The sequence below is a fragment of the Haliotis asinina genome, chromosome 5, assembly GCF_037392515.1.
Source record: "Haliotis asinina isolate JCU_RB_2024 chromosome 5, JCU_Hal_asi_v2, whole genome shotgun sequence".
In the NCBI taxonomy this organism is placed as follows: Eukaryota; Metazoa; Mollusca; class Gastropoda; order Lepetellida; family Haliotidae; genus Haliotis; species Haliotis asinina.
The window spans coordinates 1,823,588-1,845,066 of NC_090284.1; the positions used below are offsets into that span (position 1 = coordinate 1,823,588).

General features: G+C 42.5%; 5 protein-coding genes across 5 annotated transcripts in view; 1 reads left to right on the plus strand and 4 right to left on the minus strand.

The window, feature by feature from the left end:
• LOC137283671 (cytochrome c oxidase subunit 6B1-like) overlaps window positions 1–21,479 on the minus strand; it is a 292,498-nt gene that overhangs the window by 213,534 nt on the left and 57,485 nt on the right. The window lies entirely within an intron of this gene.
• LOC137285071 (histone H2A.V) lies at window positions 1,770–6,249 on the plus strand. Its single transcript, XM_067817273.1, has 5 exons — window positions 1,770–1,889; window positions 2,026–2,103; window positions 2,222–2,335; window positions 4,963–5,092; window positions 5,962–6,249. The coding sequence occupies exons 1-5, from the start codon at window positions 1,887–1,889 to the stop codon at window positions 6,021–6,023; spliced, it is 387 nt and encodes a 128-aa protein (XP_067673374.1). The 5' UTR covers window positions 1,770–1,886; the 3' UTR covers window positions 6,024–6,249.
• Window positions 4,741–21,479, minus strand: part of LOC137285070 (MOB kinase activator 1B) — a 54,126-nt gene continuing 37,387 nt past the window's right edge. The window contains exon 5 of the mRNA XM_067817272.1: window positions 4,741–4,751. The gene's annotated coding sequence lies outside the window, so the exon portion shown is untranslated. The remainder of the gene's footprint in view (window positions 4,752–21,479) is intronic.
• Window positions 8,764–14,383, minus strand: LOC137283548 (lysosomal acid lipase/cholesteryl ester hydrolase-like). The gene is made up of 8 exons (XM_067815109.1): window positions 14,215–14,383; window positions 13,920–14,040; window positions 13,232–13,427; window positions 12,261–12,504; window positions 11,891–12,040; window positions 11,489–11,560; window positions 10,945–11,016; window positions 8,764–10,439 (listed from the first exon to the last, which is right to left on the minus strand). Exons 1-8 carry the CDS (start codon window positions 14,326–14,328, stop codon window positions 10,212–10,214), a joined length of 1,197 nt encoding a protein of 398 aa, XP_067671210.1. The 5' UTR covers window positions 14,329–14,383; the 3' UTR covers window positions 8,764–10,211.
• LOC137283566 (lysosomal acid lipase/cholesteryl ester hydrolase-like) lies at window positions 14,899–18,973 on the minus strand. Its single transcript, XM_067815135.1, has 8 exons — window positions 18,832–18,973; window positions 18,313–18,433; window positions 17,403–17,598; window positions 17,044–17,287; window positions 16,723–16,869; window positions 16,499–16,570; window positions 15,948–16,019; window positions 14,899–15,193 (listed from the first exon to the last, which is right to left on the minus strand). The coding sequence occupies exons 1-8, from the start codon at window positions 18,928–18,930 to the stop codon at window positions 14,966–14,968; spliced, it is 1,179 nt and encodes a 392-aa protein (XP_067671236.1). The 5' UTR covers window positions 18,931–18,973; the 3' UTR covers window positions 14,899–14,965.

The window sequence follows — 21,479 nt, forward strand, 5'->3', positions numbered from 1 at the left end:
AATATAACCGTCTGTTAATATATAGTCTGGTTCATAATTATTGAGAATTTTTCTTCTTACTTTGAGCTATCCTAACACCTCAACTGATTCACTGATACTTAAAACTAAGTAATGGTATAAGGGAGGTAACTCATCTTGGCCTACTGAGTACAGTACAATTAGAGTTACCTCCCCTGAATCTGTAGCAGACGTCATTTTCCTCAGCACTGTCAACAATGTCTGCTGAAGATAAAAGAAGGTTGATTTTTGAGTTGTGTAATCAAGGAATTGATGATGTAAATACACTGGCAGAGAGAACAGGAACTCCTCTTTCTACTGTGTATAGGATTAGGAAGAAGTTTAAAGAGGGAAAGGATTTTGGGCATCAGAAAGGAGCAGGGAGACCCAGAAAATTGGACTTCTCAGATCGCGTCCGCCTGGGAATTTTAGCGTCTAAAAAGCAAAGGGCAAGCATCTCCAACATCAGGTATGAAATGATAGAAAGGGGATCAACAGTTGTATCAAAATCTACAGTTAGAAGAAATTTGATTGATCTTGGATGGGAGAAAAAGACTGGAATTCCTTCTCCTCTCATGAAACAAGAACATAAAGACAGGCGTGTTGAGTCGTGTTTGGCACATGAAAACTTTGACTGGGAAAATGTGATTTTTACTGATGAAAGCTCAATATGGGTATATCCCAATAATGTGAAAATATTGACAAAGTCTGCGTCAGCACCGTTGTATCGACGACCTAAATACAGCCCAAAGTTTCATGTATGGGGAGGGATATCCTTATTAGGAACGACCCCGCTGTGTGTGTTTGAGGGAAATCTGACAAGTCAACGCTACACTAACATATTAGATAATTTTCTGCTTCCAAGTGCACATGTGATTTATGGAAATGACTGGATTTTGCAGCAAGATAATGATCCGAAACACACCGCAAAACATGCCAAGCAGTGGTTTCAGGAGAAAAATGTGACTGCATTACCATTTCCTGCATATAGTCCTGACTTAAATCCCATTGAGAACATTTGGGGGATGATGAAGGAATGTGTGAATCAAAAGGGGTTGACAAAAATTGAAGACATGAAGAGAGAAGTGGTCCGATACTGGGACAACATAACTCACGAGACACTAACCTCTCTGATCGGAAGTATGCCTACCCGTCTTAGAGTGTGCCGTGAAGCTCAAGGAGACTTGATAAAATATTAAATTGTTACCTACACAACATGAAAAGGTCAGTTCACTTTCACAATACATTCAATTTTATCTGATTTGTTCTCGTTTAATAATATGAAATGCTTTAGCTATTCTCAATAATTTTGAACCATACTGTATGATCTGGTTTCGGTTGATTTATTCAACAGGTCCTGTATACGTCGCCATCTAAAGTCAGGGTTCGCTGTTAAGCTTGAATAACAAGTAGAAAACATAGGCTGATCAGGAGGTATGTGTGTGTGCGTGTTTATTAAACTTTAGGGAAAACGGTTGAAAATTAACTAAACTGTGTGCATCCTGCTCGCCATCCATCCCCTATCCTATCTCATCAGCAGGTTGTTCCCTAGACACTGCTGGAGTTACTCCCCTTACATCACGCAGAAGGAGTTCCATTTCTGTGTCGCCCTGCCATCTAGTAGGTCTAAGCGCCATGGCATTCAAATATATTAGTTGCACATCCTCATGTATGGGTATAAGATATAAAAATACCCATGATTTTAAATTTTATGCCTACGCGGAAGTTTCTTTGTACCCGAAGCCTCCGTAGGGGGGCGCAGAGTAAAAGCTGGGGGGCACCTTATTGGGCGGGGAATATCACGTGACTGCTATCATTGAACTGACGCTGTGTTTTGGCGGACGATCGAGAGAGCAGCCGGTTATTTCATCAGGGACTGATCAACGACAATGGTATGTAATCCACGTAGCATCGGCCGATAAAATTGTCATCCACGCTCAAAGTATGCTTCACACGACCCCTGAATGTATTAAGTTTTATATCAGACTATAAGTTGCAATTTTAATTTAAATTTAAATCATTTTACAGGCAGGAGGAAAAGCAGGAAAAGATTCCGGTAAAGCGAAAGCTAAGGCCGTCTCCCGATCTGCAAGAGCTGGGCTTCAGGTAAGAGTATCTGAATGATTTTCTGTGTGCATTTGTAAAATATGTTCATAAATGCATTACTTGTACATCAGGAAATGTTCTGTTTTGATAGTTGCTAACAAGAGCTTCACATTTCCAGTTTCCAGTCGGTCGTATTCACAGACACTTGAAAAACAGAACGACAAGTCACGGTCGTGTTGGAGCCACAGCTGCTGTATATAGTGCCGCTATTTTGGAATACTTGACAGCTGAAGTAAGTAGGAATTCACAAGATATTTGTACATTTTTGCAGAGAGGTTAGCATGGCCTGCATTTGTTTGTAAACAATGCTCACCTGATGGAGCAAGTTTGTCATAACCGACCCGAACTGTGTTTGAATTCTAACATTTGCATAGTTCAAAAAGTTACTTCCTATGGTCTTCTAGTTTGTTTTCATATGTTTTATTATCCCCTTCCAAGCATATCGACTAATGAATTGGGAAACCAGCGATATCCCCATAAGGTTTACCAACAGATCAAAATTCGCGGGTGACAAAATGGCGGGAGACGCCATATTTGTGACCTGCCTTCGTATGTCATTGTTTAGAAATGTTATTTCCGGTTTTCTGTTCAATGTTAAATGATACAGATATGTGACCTGATTGGTTTACATATGTAGTAATATCAGCATTTGTGTGATACTTTTATTAGGCGTTAAGTCCACTCAAGCGAATGTCCCAGTGACTGTCACGTATATTAACATTTTTAACGTGATGACTGTGAAAAGAGTCCTAGTTTCTCTGATTTTTGTTTCACTTTTTACATTAGCTGTCGATTTTATTTATCCATTACTGAAGTTAGTGATCGTATGGGGTTCTTTGTGCCAATATGTTTACCTGCCAGTGTTAGATTTGGGTGAAATTTTGAGTGGGTCCAACTTAATGAAAATGTTTTTGGACCCCCTCTAATGTTAAATAGTTAGGCAGATGTAAAATAGAGGGGGTCCTTACTGAATTTGACGAGTCAAAACACTCAAAAACACTCTCTCGAGCCAACATTGGCTGTCAATCTATGCACTGTCATTGGTCTTCAAGTGAAACTGCTTCATTATTTAAGGGACAGCAAATGTTAGATGTAAATTGCTAAAAAGGGTAGGTCAGTGTGAAGTTATTTGGAATCATGCTCATTTGGCATGCATTGCAAATAATGAAAGGTTGAGAGATTTTAATGTATTTTCTAGAAAATGATTTGTATGCTTATGGTGTATGATCTCCATATTCATAGGAATTTCCTCTTTCTCCTTTAACCTATTTGATAAGAAATGCTTCAAAACAAAGTACAATTGGGTAGTGTTTTAAAACTGAACCACTTATATATGAGTAGAATAGTACCACTAATACCATCCCTTGTTAGGTGTATTTGCAGTCTACTTCCCATGCGTTGCAATGTTGTAGCAGGGCGTGGAGTCATCCCACAGATGACATCCTTACCTTGTCAGCTTGCTGACGGGGTTAACCTCTTTGGTCATGTGGACAAGGCGTCCGACTTCTGATCAGAAGGTCCGTCGTTCGAATCCCAGCACGGGACTCGGAAATTTTGTGGTCGCTACATTGGCGCCCAACGTGGGGCTGAGCACGTTCATATCATATGTGAACAAAATAAGCCTCAGTACCCAACTATGCGGCCCGGGACGTGCCTTCTGTTGACGGGGGAGTATGTAGCAGGGCGTGGAGTCATCCCACAGATGACATCCTTACCTTGTCAGCTTGCTGACGGGGTTAACCTCTTTGGTCATGTGGACAAGGCGTCCGACTTCTGATCAGAAGGTCCGTCGTTCGAATCCCAGCACGGGACTCGGAAATTTTGTGGTCGCTACAATGTGAAAATGTAGCATTTATTAGGGAGAAAGGAAATGTGTCAACCTTTAAAATTACCAGACATTTTAACTTTGTACCAGTGTGTCTACACACAGAAATGTATGTGTCAAATGGTATGCAAAGTAATTCATTCATTGTACAAATGTTAAGTAGTTGTACACTGCAGTATTTCAGTACTTGTGATCTTCATAATTCCTATAAAAATCCTGAAAAGTATGCAGGTTGTCAGAGAAAAAGAAAAGGCAACACAAAGGCAATATTCCAAGTAAGACCACATTTTCAGTGATTTTTTTTCCCTGCCTTGGAAATATGGTTGTATTTCAGCTACAAAGCAATTCACAAGATTTAAAAAAACCCAAATACTTGAAACTTGGCATCTTGTGAAAGGATTGATGTTTTAAAGTGATTCAGTTCAAGTGAAACATGGTCCTTGGCATGGCAGCTGGGCATATTTTGACAGCAATGTTCTTCAGCTCCAATAAACTCCATATCTTTGTCAACGTTTGAAAGTCAGGAAAGGAAAGCATGCTGTGTTGTTTTACTGTGTTTTGATTATTTTCTGCAAAATACAGGTCACAACACTTTTCACTGTTTCATGAACATGCATAGTTTTTACCATGCTATCATTCTGTCGAGGCATACTTGCTAGCAACCAGTTATCACCACATACCAGTTATTGCCTACATCTGGCTGTAGTGCTTCAGAAGACGGCTTGATTTGTACTTTCGTAGTATTTCACACATTGCCACATAACTATAGTGAGAGGCTATAAGAGGTAAAGTCGAACTGTCTTCCTATGTGCTACAGCCAGGTGTTGATAAGTGGTTGCTGGCCATTAGTGAGTTCAGTGTTATTCCACAAATGTCATGTTGAAACACCAAAAGTGGGTTCATACAATGTACCCATGTTTGGAAATGAACCTTAGCATTCAGCGTGACAAGTGAATGCTTTAACCAATAGACTTTTCCTTTTGCCCCGATTAAGGCAAAAATGATTGAATTGACAGTGTTTTGTTGTCTTTCAGGTACTTGAGTTGGCTGGTAATGCCAGTAAGGATTTGAAAGTAAAACGTATCACACCTCGCCATCTGCAGCTAGCCATCAGAGGAGATGAAGAATTGGATTCATTAATCAAAGCAACTATTGCTGGTGGTGGTAAGTACTCTACATGTTGTCAATTAAGAATTATGCTGATCAACTTCAGTGTGAAGCAGAATACAGGTAGACAAAGTCATCCATATCCCTTGCATTGGCAAAATACTCTCCATGAATATGTCTACTGGTTATGACGTCAAATGTTTTGGCAGAGTGAAAGAGTATTGAAAATATATTAATCAGAATTCCCAAACTACCAATAGGCAACAGTCCACAACCAGACCAATCTAAGTGCCAGGTTTGAAGAAATTTTGAAAGGTTTTGTATTTATTCTCAAGAAAAGAACACTACCACCAAATTCAATCGAATTAGAACTTGGAAACCCAGAAATATATTTCAATTGGGAAAGGTGTTTGTTGCTGTCAGTTTGACTTAAAGAACATTTTTAAATAGAATATATGATGTGTGTGAAGAGCCAAGTTAGTAGTAAATCCATGTGAACATAGAATCTGATATATGTCAGCATCCACTTACATGGGTGCATCCACCAAATTCAACAAGTTGAACTTGTTGCCATGGAAACGCAACGAAGTTTTATTCAGAATTCCAACTGCAAAGTCAAGATTTCTTCCAAGACTCAAGAAGGTTAATGTTCATGATAAATTGCTCATCACTTCAAGTAGCGAGTTGATTCCTGTTATGCTTCTCTGTGATAGCAACCTGAATAGGAAATACCATAGAATAGAACCAATCTTTGTTTGAAACTTGATAAGGGTTGTAGTAAACCGACCAACAATTATGAACTGTCAACCAACTGCAAATGTATTCAATAAATGTGAGAGGCTGTCAAACCCCATGCTCATAAATTGTTAAAGAAAGCATCATCAGATGTCGGGTTCATCCATGACTTCATTCTTGTCCTGTTTCAGGTGTCATCCCTCACATCCACAAGTCTCTGATCGGAAAGAAGGGCTCCCAGAAGGCAGCATAAGATGGATGATGCGTTCTATCCTGTACATTGCCATGTGTAGCTGCTGTTGCGGTGGAACACTGTCACTGTGGCAGTCTGTAGCATAACCATCACCTCATCTCACCTTCACTCCACTGTAGCAATCATCGTCATCTCATCATAGTAGATTTCAAATTTTTATTTACTCGTGTTTGAAATGTCTTTGTATTCCATGTTTTGTCCGTCATTAAAATTTAACATGTCAAAACTAATTTTGGTCTGTTATACTCTGGTTAGAAAAACTTGATAGAGGGTTTGCTCAGGTTGACAGGTTTTAAGGATTTTCTCAGCTGAGTTTGGTTACACTTCAGGTTCTAATCACTCCATTGGCAAAAAGTTGATCTGGTTCATGAAAGCAGTCATCAATATTGCAACTCTGTTCCTAGACCGTAATATGAAATCCATGCTAGGTATTGTGCAAATTGCTGTAAAACGCACCCTGCATTCATCATCACTGGCTGCTTCGTATGGCAAACGTATTGTGAGGGGTGGATGAGTCACAAGAAGAATGTAAGTACCCATCCCGCAGGTTGCATAAAGCTAAGGGGAAACACCCATATAGTCAGTCGGACATATAGGTCTGAGATAACCCAAGTACACGGGATATTCAAGACGTTTTTGTTCACCTGACAACTGAGAAGTGCCTAAATCATAACATGAACTACTACTAAACATTGGGTTTGAAATTGGGATATTTTGTCAAGACATTTCTTGATGGTCAGGGCTGACTTGCACAAGCAATTCTTGGCGCTATAGTGATTGTAACTCCCATTCTTCAACATAGGCTGAAGACAGTCGTAGCGCTAACATTGCCTCGTGCAAGCGGGTCCTGTCATTCAATCGTGGTAGTTGCAAAGAGTGTACTTGAGCCCCTTACTTCGCAAATCCTGTTTTATTCCTGCAATGGGACTGGACTCGTTCTTCCCTAACAGCGGATATTACATTAAACGTTTCCTTAATGACATTGTGTAGTCAGGTAATTCTAAAACCGGCATATAGTCAGATGATTCAATTAAATATGGTTCAACACAAAATAACTTTAATATTTGAATAAATATCAGTTCGTTAGATCGAATTAATGCTTTTTGTGAAGGTTGCTTTTAAATGTAGTGACCACATAACCGGAGATAAAAATTAGTCTCTTTAACGCCAGATCTTGTATTCTCCGTGCGATATGGGGCAACATCCAAATACGATTTTCTTTGAATGATTCCTTTGTGTGTGTTATGGAAGAGGGAGGTTTTCAGTTAGTTGAAATGCATAAACTATATGACCTTGCATAACAAGCATTCACCACGTGTCAGATCAGACGCGAAGCCGAGCTGTGTTCAGAACTTAGATGTCTTAAAAGTTATAACTGTATGGGACGTTGGACATAAAATATTTACGAATGCAAACTTGTTCACGTCACAGTATAACTGGAATAGCGCCGATGTGACGTAATGGCAACTCAAAAAGAACTTGGAACGATACAGGTTCATGCCCTACTCCTAGTTCACAGCATGTATAGAACTGGGCCTCCTTCCACAAAACACTAAGGTGATCGTAAGTCATTAACGTAACTTTAGTGCAATGTTAAAGGTCACATGCAACCAAAAAATCAAACATAATTAAAATGCAATTATCAATTATTCATGACATATAATATACATCGCTGCTTGTAAAAAAAATAAATAAACAAAATTATAAGCGTACAATCGCGATTCAAGAGAGCAATATTTTGTACTTGGGCTTACTTCCCACGAAACGAAGCCTTCGGAAGACCGAACCTAGTCATAGCGGGTGGGGGTGCTCTCAAGTGTAACGACGGCTGCCGATTGGCTGGATCATTCAGAAAATGATCTGTTTGATGAGCATTTTAGAATTATGGCGAGTCACAAGAAAGTAACATTCTTTATGGATAACTTCTTTTATTGTACTTGCTGCGTCGTTTCGTTCATATACTGTTGTCAAACAAATCATATGCACTAGAAGAAGTTGTTATCCATGAAGAATATCATTCTCTTCCCACAGAGGTTACTTGTCATATCTTCCTACGAACCTCTGTTCTAATACGGCCATATTTCGTGTTTCTCATAAAATCTCCTAGCGGCAAAAAATGGCAGCAGATTTATCTCCCTATTTTTCTGTCCAATCAGAACACGTGTTAGATCGACTTAGAGTCAACTTGACAAATGCAAGCAATGCGGAGAAACAAAAATGACATGACTGAGTTATGTCCAGAAGAAGTATTTGAGTATCGCGCTCGGGAAGAGGTTCTAGTGATCGAATGATCACTTTAGAAACAAGGTCGCTGATTGCACTGCTAAATCTGATTGCCTCCAATCACGAGTCTTGAATACTCGCACAATGAAAGGGTCGTATTAGAACAGAGGTTACGTAGGAAGATTGACAAGTAACCACTGTGGGAAGAGCATGGAAGAATATATGTAGAGATGTTTGATGTTATAAATACATGTTCTCTGAATTTGCGTTCGATCCAGTCAAAAGTCATCTCAGTTGAGATGATAAACAACTGCATGGCTGGAAACCGTCATTTGTCCAAGTACAAAGCAGGACTTGAAACTGACAAGAGTGCACCAGTTTTCGCCAGATCCACTCATCCGAGAAAAATGGATGTACACGTAGTTTGTTTGCAACCCACAGACATAAAAAACATGTCATGTGTACAAGTATCAAACCTGTCTAATTACATAATGTGGGAGAGACAGGACTCGGATGCACGAGTCATAAATCAATTTATTTTGTTTATGGCGTACAGCCTGATAGGTGTTAAGTTCAAATTGCATGTGGTCAATGATTGAAGCTGTGTATTGTATATTCTCGTTAGCAGACAGGCAGGCAGACATATAGGTGTCAATAAACCAGACATTGAGCTTTCTCTGTGACAGAGGCTGCTTACCACAATCAACAAGTTTTTTTATGTAACGAGTAGATCATTTACTTGTTTGTGTATACAACCAAGGCTAGACTACTGCTCACGACCTCATACTCCGGGCAGACATACTGTTTCAAGCTCCGCGCAGCGCAGCACAGCAGTTGAAACCACTTTCCCCCAAGCGCTGGGGGAAATTTAGTGGATCGTTTGAGCTTTTTTTTCATCGCGTTTTTTTTTCAACTTTATAGGTTGAATTGGCATTTTTGATGATTTGTTACGGTAAGTGCATATCGAAAGGTATCAGAATCTGCAAAGTTGTATTTTACGTTGCGTGTGACCTGAAAAGAAAGGCAGGTTAGGTTAACTTGGGTAAACGTTTGCTCCGTGAAAGGAGTATCAGTTGATACATGTCGCTAATTACGATGTGCTGTTTGAACCATATACACTGTCATTGACCTCACTTTAGTTGTACACAGCACTCGGCAATATTCCAGATTTTAGCGATGGTCTGTAAATAATGGAATCTGAACCAGACAATCCAGTGATTAAGAGCATGCGCGTCGATCTTCGCAGCTGGGAACAGAGGACAAGAGTCAGCCTAGAACGCGCACAATCCACGGTATCCAGCCTCTTTGAAAATTGACGTGAGATTTGAACCCCAGATGAAGCAAACAATTAAAACAAAGTTAACGAAGCGTCAAGTCTGCACATAATCAATATACAAAAACATAACTCCGTTAACTATCGATAGTCACACATACAGTCGAAGCATGGATAGGTTTTTGTTCCTTCCGTCGGTTAATTGCCACTGGAGACTGAATAATTGCTACCCATCGATAGTTGGACTCATCGTAACAGTCCTACAAAATGCACGGTTTCGTAACAATTATGTCAGTAGGTGCTGGTCACGTTGTATACAGAATCACGAAGTATTCTAGGCATTCGCGAAGCCTGAGCTAGTATACCCCATCACCATTAACACCTGAGTACTGTGTGAGATTCTAGGATTCGTCTTTCAAGTAGTTAGCACCAAGATGTGGGCTCATCACACATGTTCGAGAATGCTCAGACGTGATGATCCGGGATAGAACGGGTCCAAACCAACCCATATTGTAATCATCGACTTAATGGGAGTGTCAAGCTCGTTGATTTAGATGTTCATGTCGCCGTAGCCATGTTGTGTTGATCGAAACTCACGTCAATCAATGACTGGTTCAGACTCACTCACTCACACGCCAAGTGTGGGATGTATGGAATATGTTGTTGTCAACTGATTAAAACTCTTTCTGCTTTTAATTGAACACAAGGCGCTTAATGTCCTCATAACAATGGATTGGTGCGTCCACTGCCCAAATAAAGTCCAGGTGCTCCCAGTGTGGTATCACGTGATCTGCCACGGTTCTCGTCAGTCTAGATCGAAGCCATGTGACGTCAGTCGGGTCCGCCAAGAAGTCCATACCGCCACTGAACAGCACGACCGGAACTTCCATCTGTTCTGGGTGGTAGAGAGGCGGAGTCGCCTGTAACAAGACCAGGGTATCGTTGTACAAAGCGATCTGAGCGCAAAGGTGACCGTAACTCCCATACCTTGACATAGCCTTAGCGCTACGGTTGTTTGTACACCAGCACCCAGATCAACAGACCCAAGAGTAACCATGTGGGATGTGTTTGATGTAAGCGCCAAACTAGAAAGGTCGTGACAAGCCTACGGAAATACGTGTACACGTGAGATTAGAGTGCCATACTTAAGAAAGATCGTGTCTACATTATCTCATCCGACACGGGACGGCTAAGACCATGACATGTGTGCCGGCCCGGTACTAGATCCGTCGGGACATCTAGCTCGAGCCACTTGGAGCAGCCTGATTCACTCATCACATGGAAAATGCAAGTTCGATTCCCCACATGGGTACACTATGTGAAGCCTGCTTATGGTATATTACCGGGATATCAATGAAAATAAAAGTACCCCCTTCCCCCACCCCATCCCCCGCAACGCTGGTCCCTACAAAGCAGGTCTCTCACCTGTCCATAATGTTCCATATTGGCACCGGCCGATCCAAAGTCAAACATCATGAACTTGTCTGTATTGACACCCTGCAGGAATACATGTATATAGACTGCATGGATAAAAGGTGACGCGGGAGGAACACATTTTTATTTTTTTATCTCTATTTCTTTCTCGGGATGTTTATAAGCACGTTTTAATGAGTAGCAGATTCACTCACGCCCATTCCTATAGTGGGCAAATGCATGATCGGGACGCGGACAAGTCAACATTATTATTTTTTTTTATATTTCAATAAAACATTGTTCCGCGCACAAATAAAAGTGACGCGCCGATGCCAGAGAAACGTTTTTTCCATTTAGCATTAGGAACCACTACAAGAGCTCACCGCACTTTAATTGTCAAGGGTAACGAATAGTTAACGCACAGTAATTCCTGTCTCTTTCTATACATAATCATACGTTTTCAGTAAATTATCTGTATAAGATAGATTTCACAGTAACCTTTGAACATCCATCATTCCACAAAGGAATCGCTCCCTGTCAACAGCGTGTTGCTCACCTGGGCAAAGTGGATCATGTTCTGTACCGAGGTTCCAGCTGGGTTGTGGGCTATGTACACTGGGACCCGAGACTGTAGACACAGGGCACATGGCGTCAGTGGCTGGCTAGCTACACGGTCTATAAAGCTTAGCTAGTTCCTGTCGCGACTAACACGTAGCGAGGAATGCACCGTGAAATATGTATTTACTATTTAACATGTACTATTTCAATTATAACCTGGCACAACAATTTGTAAATTGCACAAACCATGTCAGACCTGAGTAGTATATGTAGTAAATATTGAATAAATGGAATCACAGCTAATTACTATCTACAAGAACCAATGACTTTGCCCCCAAAGAATAAATATTTGCCACGAAAGTGACATTTATGCAATTTATCATTTGCAGTATTTCAGTACCATGTTGAGCACCTTGTAGTCGAACCCGCCAAGCACAAACAATACATTCTCACAGATCAGGGGAATACTGGTACAGACACCCTTCGCCAACCATGTGGTAATTTCAGTGCTGGGTAGAAACTCGCCATGTCCGAAGAGCTCGAAAACAGCCTGCAAAATACAGTCAACCGCTTTGCAATATATAAGTTTCTAGGTCTTCCTGGGTGCACCGAAACCCCCTACAACACCAAAGGATGTTTACAGTAAAACCCCTCCTGTAAGACAACCTTCCTGCTGCTGCTGCTTGTGCACCCACCCAAACTTGATGGATTATTTCAAAATCATGAAAACGTTTGAACACATATCTCCATAGAAACAGAAGTAAGCTAACCCCAATTTCCTTGGAGATCGGTGCCAAGAGCCTGATGGGGCTTTTGATGTGTCCCACTGTCGCCACTGGGGCCAGAGCGATGAAGGTCTTGACTAGCTGACCCAGAGTCTTGTTCTGACTGAAGCCCGCGAAGCCGATGAGTGTCCCCTGTGAGTGACCAACATAGTGGATCTGGGGCTGCCCGGTCGTCCGTAAGATGTAGTCAATCATGGCGGGCAGGTCATACTTCGCCATCTCGTCGAAGCTGAAATATGAATTCCAGTTTCTCATAAGCCGACAACAGTCGACTAAATAGTATAGACTGCTTAAGCCACATCGTCATGGTAAATACAATCGTTGCAGGTACATCTATATGTATGTTGTTTACTGTTGTGTTCACTTCATTGTCGATACACGGCACATGAAGCCAGCCTCGCGATTCACTGTGCGAAATTCGAGATCGTAGTGGTCCCGAAAGTTAATGATCGTTAGTGGGTCCCGAAGTCAGTGATTGTAAGTGGATCCCGGAAGTCATTGATTGTGAGTGGGTTCCGAAAGTCAGTGATTGTGGGTGGGTCTCCGCAGTCAGTGACCGTGAGTGGGTCATGGATGTCGGTGATTTGAGTGTGTTCTGGAAGTCAATGATCGTCAGTGGCTCCTGGAAGTCGACGATCATCAGTGGGTCACGGGCGTGAGTGGGTCATGGAAGCCAGTGATCGTGAGCGGGACCCGAAAGTCGGTGATCATCAGTGGCTCCCTGAAGTCGGTGATCATCATTGGGACCGGGAAGTCGGTGATCGTGAGTGGCTCCCGGAAGTCAGTGATCATCAGTGGGACCCGGCCCGATTATTTTGTTTGGTTTGTCAGCACCATTACCCTGCTCGTTGTTTTTATCAAACTGCTACTTCGTCCTGCATCACTGGACAACTAGTGACACTATTCATGTCTTAACTCCTTTCGGAGTTGTTTCACAACCAACTCAACATACATACCTCCATTCCCAGAACGTGTCGTCCGATGGCTTCAGCGTCTTGTGAGCACGTGAGTACATGTTTCCGCGCACGTTACCAAGCCATACGTCTGCGCCTGCGTCGGCCAGGATGTAAGCGAGGCTCTGGTTGGCAGGATTGTCGAGAAAGTTAGTGGCACTTCCCAGAAGGCCATGCTGCAGCATTACTACCGGTCTGACTGAAACAGGAACTTAGCATGGAACATGATGTCAGTTACGATAACATTGATAAACAACTCCACAAGACGTGCATATTAAGTTCGAGCGTTACCTATCCCCGCGCAACATGCACATCAAGACATACCTGAATCCCAAACACAATGAATATGAAGGGGGTATCTGAATTTCCTGTCCCCCTACACAATATACACACTGACGTATTTATCTTCGCCTAACCCCGGAAATTGTAGAGGGTTATAATATTGCTGGCGAAAAGAAAATAAAGAAATACATAAGCTCCACTTTAACATATTAGTTCTCACTTGGCCATCAAGTATATGTGTTACCTGCATCACACAATGTCCACGAAGACGAGTTACCTGTCCTCCGGATACTACCCACAGACGAGTTACCTGTTCCCCGGACACTACCCACAGACGAGTTACGCGTCCCCCGGACACTGACCACAGACGAGTTAGCTGTTCCCCGGACAATACCCACAGACGAGTTACCTGTCCCAGGTGTGTTGGTCCCCCTGCCGTGGGGGATCCGCTGCATGTTGAGGATGAAGCCATCCTCTGTTGTGGCGTAATGATTCTCACATGGGAAGCCCTTGCTGGTGATCAACTCAGTCTGGAAACAGTAACAGAGCAGCGTTCCTGGACGTGTCTTGTATTTCAAGAAATTTTGGAAAACTGTATCATGTAGAACTACTTCACAACCCGGGTATTCACTTTTACTTTGATTATGCAACAGTGAAGGGGGTGTAATGTAAATAAACTTACACGTTTTATGCTACGTACTTACGGCGTTCATGTAGATCTCAGGGTCGTCTTTCAGCTGGGGGGTCGGGGAGGGTCTTGGTGTGTACAGGGAAACGGTCACACCCAGTAGGAGTGTGAATGTCGCATCAGACAACATAACCGACTGCCACTAGGCTATACACTGCTACTCATAAACAAGGTCAGATCAAATCACGTATATCTCCGTCTCTATTTATAACTGTCTCTATCGAAATGTGTTTCTTTCCCAGGCATATTCAGGCACGGAAGAAATTTTCTTAATCAGGTACTTTTGAGCTTGAGTGCATCATATATAGTTTCAAAGTGTATGTTGTATTTCGACAATAATATTATACACCTGACTGTCCTTGTCAAGAAACAAAAAGACACCAAAATGACCAGCTAACTGCTCACAAAATACGTCACTCAAATTCCTATTTGTGTTGTGTACACATGCTGTCAGTGACTATGTAGAGTATGGGGACTAGGTGGGATGTCATGACTATGTAAACTCAGCATAAATGTTTCTTCGCAGTAGCAATGGTAACGTGATATGTACAAGTGAGGGAGCTGTTTCCAATACATGCTGAGTTGAATGCGAAGCTTCCTTGTCATTGTTCGCTCACTATTATTTCCAGGGCATATAGCTACCATTATGAAAAAAACCGGGCTTACACATTATTGTTGCTAAAAGGTCGGGCAACTCCTCAATACAAGTTCTGTTTTATTGCATTAACCGAGCGGTGTGCACATCACCATGGGTCTTGGAGCAAATCTCAGCTTAGTACAAGTCTGGTAATCTCCTTGTAACACTGAGATGGGGCGTCCATAGCCAAAATGAAGTCCAAATGTTCCCAGTGAGGGATCACGTGATCTCCCACTATGTTCTTCAGCTGAGACCGGATCCACGTCACATCTTCCGGGTCTGCTAGGAAGTCATTGCCCCCGCTGAACAACACCACGGGCACGTCCATCTCATCCGGGTGGTAGTTCGGAGGCGTGGACTGTAAGAGATGCCAGTAGCCTATAGTTTAAAGGTCTGTGTCAAATAGTCAGATCTGAGGTCGAGATGTCAGTGGCCTGTAGTGTACTGGTCTGTGTCCAGTAGTGAGATCTGAGGTCGAGATGCCAGTGGCCTGTAGTGTAAAGGTCTGTGTCCAATAGTGAGGTCTGAGGTCGACCTGGCCTGTAAGAGATGTCAGTGGCCTGTAGTGTAAAGGTCTGTGTCCAATAGTGAGGTCTGAGGTCAACCTGGCCTGTAAGAGATGTCAGTGGCCTGTAGTGTAAAGGTCTGTGTCGGTGCCTAATCGTGAGATCTGAGGTCGAGACTATATACCTATACCTCAGTTTCTCGTAACGACGTCTGTAGAACATGTTGACGGCTATGTCCAACGGTTACTGAAGTACTGTAATGGCTACCTTTTTAATGTTCTCGTCACATGAATCGATTTTACCCACTGTGCAATAATGTAACCCTGCCTTCCCCCCATCTCTCACACAACATCAACCTGGGTGCTGTTGTACAAAACAACCTTTGCGCTATGACGACCTTAAGCCTATGTTAAGGTACTGGAGTTCCGGTCCCCTTTGCCATAAGATCGCCTTGCACAACCGTACCCTGGTTCTGTAATCAATCAACACGCCAACGCCAGTCTTACACATGTACACATTGGGGCTTTTCTGCAAATACTAGTATAACGATGAAACGCCTTGTAACTGAAATATCATTCTCCGCTGGTTCATTCTCCCTCCACCGACCTGTCCATAGTGCGCCATGTTAGCAGTTGCCGAACCGTAGTCGTACTTCCCAAACTGGTTGCTGATGACCTCCTGGAAAAGTAACCATGGCAACTCAGAGACTGGTGGACGGTGTTTAGTAAATCTGGATCTAATGTTGACAGACTGATACCACTGCATCTGTGACACTGTATGATCTTCGCCAAGAAAACGTGTACACAACACCTTAACAGTGTTGCCAGAAAACGTGTACACACCACCTTAACACGTGTTGCCAGAAAAAAAGATATGTAGACATGTATTCGAAATTGTTATCTTTTCTTATTTTACTACGAGTGAAATGACGATCTAAGGTCGTCTAAAAAAGGTGTACATTCTACTTTTCTAATGTATACCACCTACCTGTCCAAAATATGCTAACCACCTGTCCAATGTGTACTACTCATCTGTCTGTCCTAAATGCGCCACTTACCTGTCTGTCCAACGTGTACTGCTCATCTGTCTATCCTAAGTGCATCACTTACCTGTTTGTCCAAAGTGTACCACTTACCTGTCCAAAGCGTACATCTTACCTGTGCAAAGTGCATCATGTTTTGTACAGAGGTGCCGGAGGGTGTATGAGCCACGTACACCGGGACGCGACTCTGAAACACAAACCGGACTGACCGTAACTGCAACTACATTTTGACCAATTGGATACCGCTTCCTTGTCACTTCAAAGACCAGGATCTATTCTAAAATCATTCATTCCTCGACTTTCCCTTATACCAAATTTGTTGTCACACATCTGGCGTACCTTGTTCACTGCTGAGTAGTCGAAGCCACTGATGACGAAGAAGACGTCCTCACAGAGGACGGGCAGACCCTTGCAGACATCCTTCGCTAGCCACTTTGTCAAGTTACTGCTACTGCTGAACTCCCCGTGGCCGAACAGATCAAACAGCTGCAACACGGATTATATACTCACGAAAACAAATAAGGGAACAGGCCATATGGAAGATATGATAATTCTGCAGTCTGAAACAGATGACGAACACAGCGCATTGTGAAGTTAAATTTAGATTCCGGCAGAACAAATGGACGATCTTACACGTAGATGGAGCTTAGTTGGAACTACCTTAAATTCTTTAGAGAATGGTGCGAGTAATCTAAGCGGACTTTTGATGTGTCCCACTGTCGCCACTGGGGCCAGAGCGATGAAGGTCTTGACTAGCTGACCCAGAGTCTTGTTCTGACTGAAGCCCGCGAAGCCGATGAGTGTCCCCTGTGAGTGACCAACATAGTGGATCTGGGGCTGCCCGGTCGTCCGTAAGATGTAGTCAATCATGGCGGGCAGGTCATACTTCGCCATCTCGTCGAAGCTGAAATACACGGAAGGAAATTTACATTATATAACATCCCTGAGTTCTTTAGAAAATCATTCAGAGAAGACGCCGAGGAACAGTTAAACCTGAAACTACACGTGTCAAGAAATACCTCCATTCCCAGAACCTGTTGTCGGATGGTTTCAGCGTCTTGTGAGCACGTGAGTATGTATTCCCGCGTATGTTGCCGAGCCACACATCTGCGCCTGCGTCGGCCAGGATGAAAGCGAGGCTCTCGTTGGCTGGGTTGAGAACGAAATTATTCGAGCTTCCAAGAAGGCCATGCTGCAGAAAAACAACTGGCTTGGCTGAAAGAGATTTGACATAAGATATCCCAGTTTTCGGAGGGTTCTTTAGCCTCATTGCGGTTAGTTACTTAACGCTATTTGTTGAAACCCGTTTGTTGAAACATTCATGCATAGGTACGACGATGACTATGTCGAATATCACGAATCACAGGTCATGGAGACTGGATATTTAAGAAAGGCCAATGTTAAAAATTTATCAGGAATTCAAACAAAAAACATTCATATATCGGGCCAGTTACTCCAGTGACTGACCGCGCGTGTTGGGACTCAAACGTTGAACAGTATTTCAGTATTGTATTGTAACATATCGTCAGTTTTCACAAAGTTCTACAGACCTTTGTCAATACACACCACAGCAACAGAGACACGTCTCCCGATTTGTATTCGCAGTTGATACTGTGACAATGAGTGTACATTTCGGGATGATGGTCATATAACTTGAATAATGTGTTAACTATGGAAGGTAACCCATGTTCACATCAAAGTGAGCCACGGAATACTGAGGAGTAATCGCAGTGTTGACTCGTCAAGGTGTTGGATGTAGCTTAGGTGTAGCTATTAGTTCCGTTTAGCGCTTGGGCAAATATGCTCACAAAATTCCATCAAGACGTGTCACATAACGTCCACGAAGACGTATCTGTGTTACCTGCCTCCCACACAATACCCATAGACAAATTATACCTGTCCCAACAACAACTTCCACAGACGAGTTACCTGTCCCAGGTGTGTTGGTCCCCCTGCCGTGGGGGATCCGCTGCATGTTGAGGATGAAGCCGTCCGCTGTTGTGACGTAATGGTTCTCACACGGGAAGCCCTTGCTGGTGATCAGTTCCGTCTGAAGACAATGATCGAGGCAGTGTCGACAGTAGGCGCTTTAGTCGGATTCCTACGGCATTGTTATATCCTTTCCTAATTTTGTAAAGTAAATGTTTCTGGTGCGTTTGCTGCTGGCGACTCATCAGTACCCACTGCAGCATATAATTGTAAATGTCCTCTCATGGCTGTTGTCCTTTCTTGCCACTCACATTGTCATAGTTGTTCTTTCATCTGTGTAAATCTGGTATCATCATTGTCGGATAGCAAGTCATTAACGCAAGCTCTCTTTTTAGCAGAGACATCTTTTGAATGGGCAAGAGTTTAATCGCTTTTATTAAGTAACACACGTGGTCATTTCTAATGCACTCTGGTCCGGGATGTGCCTGTGTACGGAAGGGGTATGGAGAAAGGACTTACAGTGTTCATGTAGATCTCGGGGTCGGGCGCCAGGACGTGGATCGACACAACCCCAACCAAGGCGGCTACCAGATGCGCACTTACAAGCACAATGCTCATGACTGCTGTTAAAGAAGTCAAATGCTGTCACTTCAAAAGCGATCTACTGATATGTTTACAATGTCGGTCATAAAACAGATGCGACTTTTCTTATCGTTTCCCTAGTAGATAGATCAAGGCCGAAATGGACGGCAGCAAAATCTTGATTCACGAAAATACACGTATACTAGGAAACCAGACTACCAAGTACATGATAAATTATCAAAAAAAAAAACCAAAAAAAAAACCACAAAAAACAACAACAAACAACAACAAAAAAAACAACACAAATGCGCCAGGAAATTGTAAATGACCTTTTATGTCATTGAATATACATTTGTGTTTGGTATGATCCATTGTTGACCTTCAGTTTTGTGAACTGATAGGACGTGCTGATGTTCAGGGTTAAATCTGATTCTCATTCTAGCCATGTATGGGGCCGGTTAACACACACTCAACGTTACTGAGACATACGAAAAGAAAAAAAATCGAATCGGTCCAAATAATTCACAACTGTGTTTACAAAACAATCATATGGTAAGACCTAAGTGTGACGTCATTGAGCAAACAGTTAAAAGGACAAACGTCGTTCAAGCAACGTCGTCATTCAGTTCTGAGACATGATCGTGCCGTAATTGATGATCCTTCATCACTGACAACGTCGTCATTCAGTTCTGAGACAAGATCGTGCCGTAATTGATGATCCTTCATCACTGACAACGTCGTCATTCAGTTCTGAGACATGATCGTGCCGTAATTGATGATCCTTCATCACTGACAACGTCGTCATTCAGTTCTGAGACATGATCGTGCCGTAATTGATGATCCTTCATCACTGACAACGTCGTCATTCAGTTCTGAGACATGATCGTGCCGTAATTGATGATCTTTCATCACTGACAACGTCGTCATTCAGTTCTGAGACATGATCGTGCCGTAATTGATGATCCTTCATCACTGACAACGTCGTCATTCAGTTCTGAGACAAGATCGTGCCGTAATTGATGATCCTTCATCACTGACAACGACGTCATTCAGTTCTGAGACAAGATCGTGCCGTAATTGATGATCCTTCATCACTGACAACGTCGTCATTCAGTTCTGAGACATGATCGTGCCGTAATTGATGATCCTTCATCACTGACAACGTCGTCATTCAGTTCTGAGACATGGTCGTGCCGTAATTGATGATGATCCTTCATCACTGACAACGTCGTCATTCAGTTCTGAGACAAGATCGTGCCGTAATTGATGATCCTTCATCACTGACAACGTCGTCATTCAGTTCTGAGACAAGATCGTGCCGTAATTGATGATCCTTCATCACTGACAACGTCGTCATTCAGTTCTGAGACATGATCGTGCCGTAATTGATGATCCTTCATCACTGACAACGTCGTCATTCAGTTCTGAGACATGGTCGTGCCGTAATTGATGATGATCCTTCATTACTCACGCCCTGTTCAGTGTGGTTGCCTTCATCACTGACAACGTCGAGGCTAATGTATATACTTTGGTCTTTTGACTGACGTGGTACCAGTTGCAAGCCTGCCCAGGGCTTGCCATCAGTCCTTTACTGTTATGTGTGCCATGTATGTACTTTAGAGTGTCTATAATATGTAACAGGGTATCTAGCCCCATTGGAACAAGGCAGTCTTAAGGTTAAGGCCATCTTGGGTCTACGCTAGACTATGGGAGTTACCATGACCTTTGGCTTTGTGCTGAGATCACTTTGTTCATGAAGGTCCAGGTCCTCTTCAGAAGCTCCGATATTCGATATTTCTTGGAAGTGTACAGCAAAAGAAGCAACGTTATTCTTATGTAAAGAAATATAAAGGTACGTAATTAAGAACATGCACTGATTCAACTCGGGTAGAATTATAGGTCACGTGCAACAAAAAAATTAAACATAATTAAAACACAGTTATCACTTATTCATGATAGAGAATATGTATACAGAATACATTTCTGATTAAGAAAAAAGCCAAATAAAGAAAATTTTAAGCGTATAATCGCAAATAAAAAATGCAGTATTTTGTACTCGGGTTTACCTCCCTCGAAACGAAGCAGCCGCGATACCGAACCGAGTCATAGCCGGTGGTTGTGAACTCACGTGTAACGAAGCCTTTTCACTGGTCCCTGGTTCATTTGCTGACACGCTTAGTCGAGTGTTTGTTTATGGCCTATAAGCCCGGTAGGTGTCAATTTCAAATTGCATGTGGTCAGTGCATTGCATATTGTCATTAGCAGACAAGAAGGCAGACATATAGGTGTCAATAAACCACAGTTTTCTCTGTGCAGAGTCTGCTTAGCACAATCAACATTTTTATTTTTTATTATTTTTCAGATTATTTACTTAATAACCATGATTAGTATCCCGGGCTGGTATGGGATAACTGTCTCTTCAAATACAGAAGTCCATCAGTGGGTCCACAACACTTTATTCATGATATTATCTGTTTACAACTACATGATGCTGTAACGAGGGCTCGGCGCATTTAGGGAGGCCATAGTCAGCCAACCTGCCTAGCCGCTGTCCGAGGGGTCCAGCCTGACTCACACAAAGCATT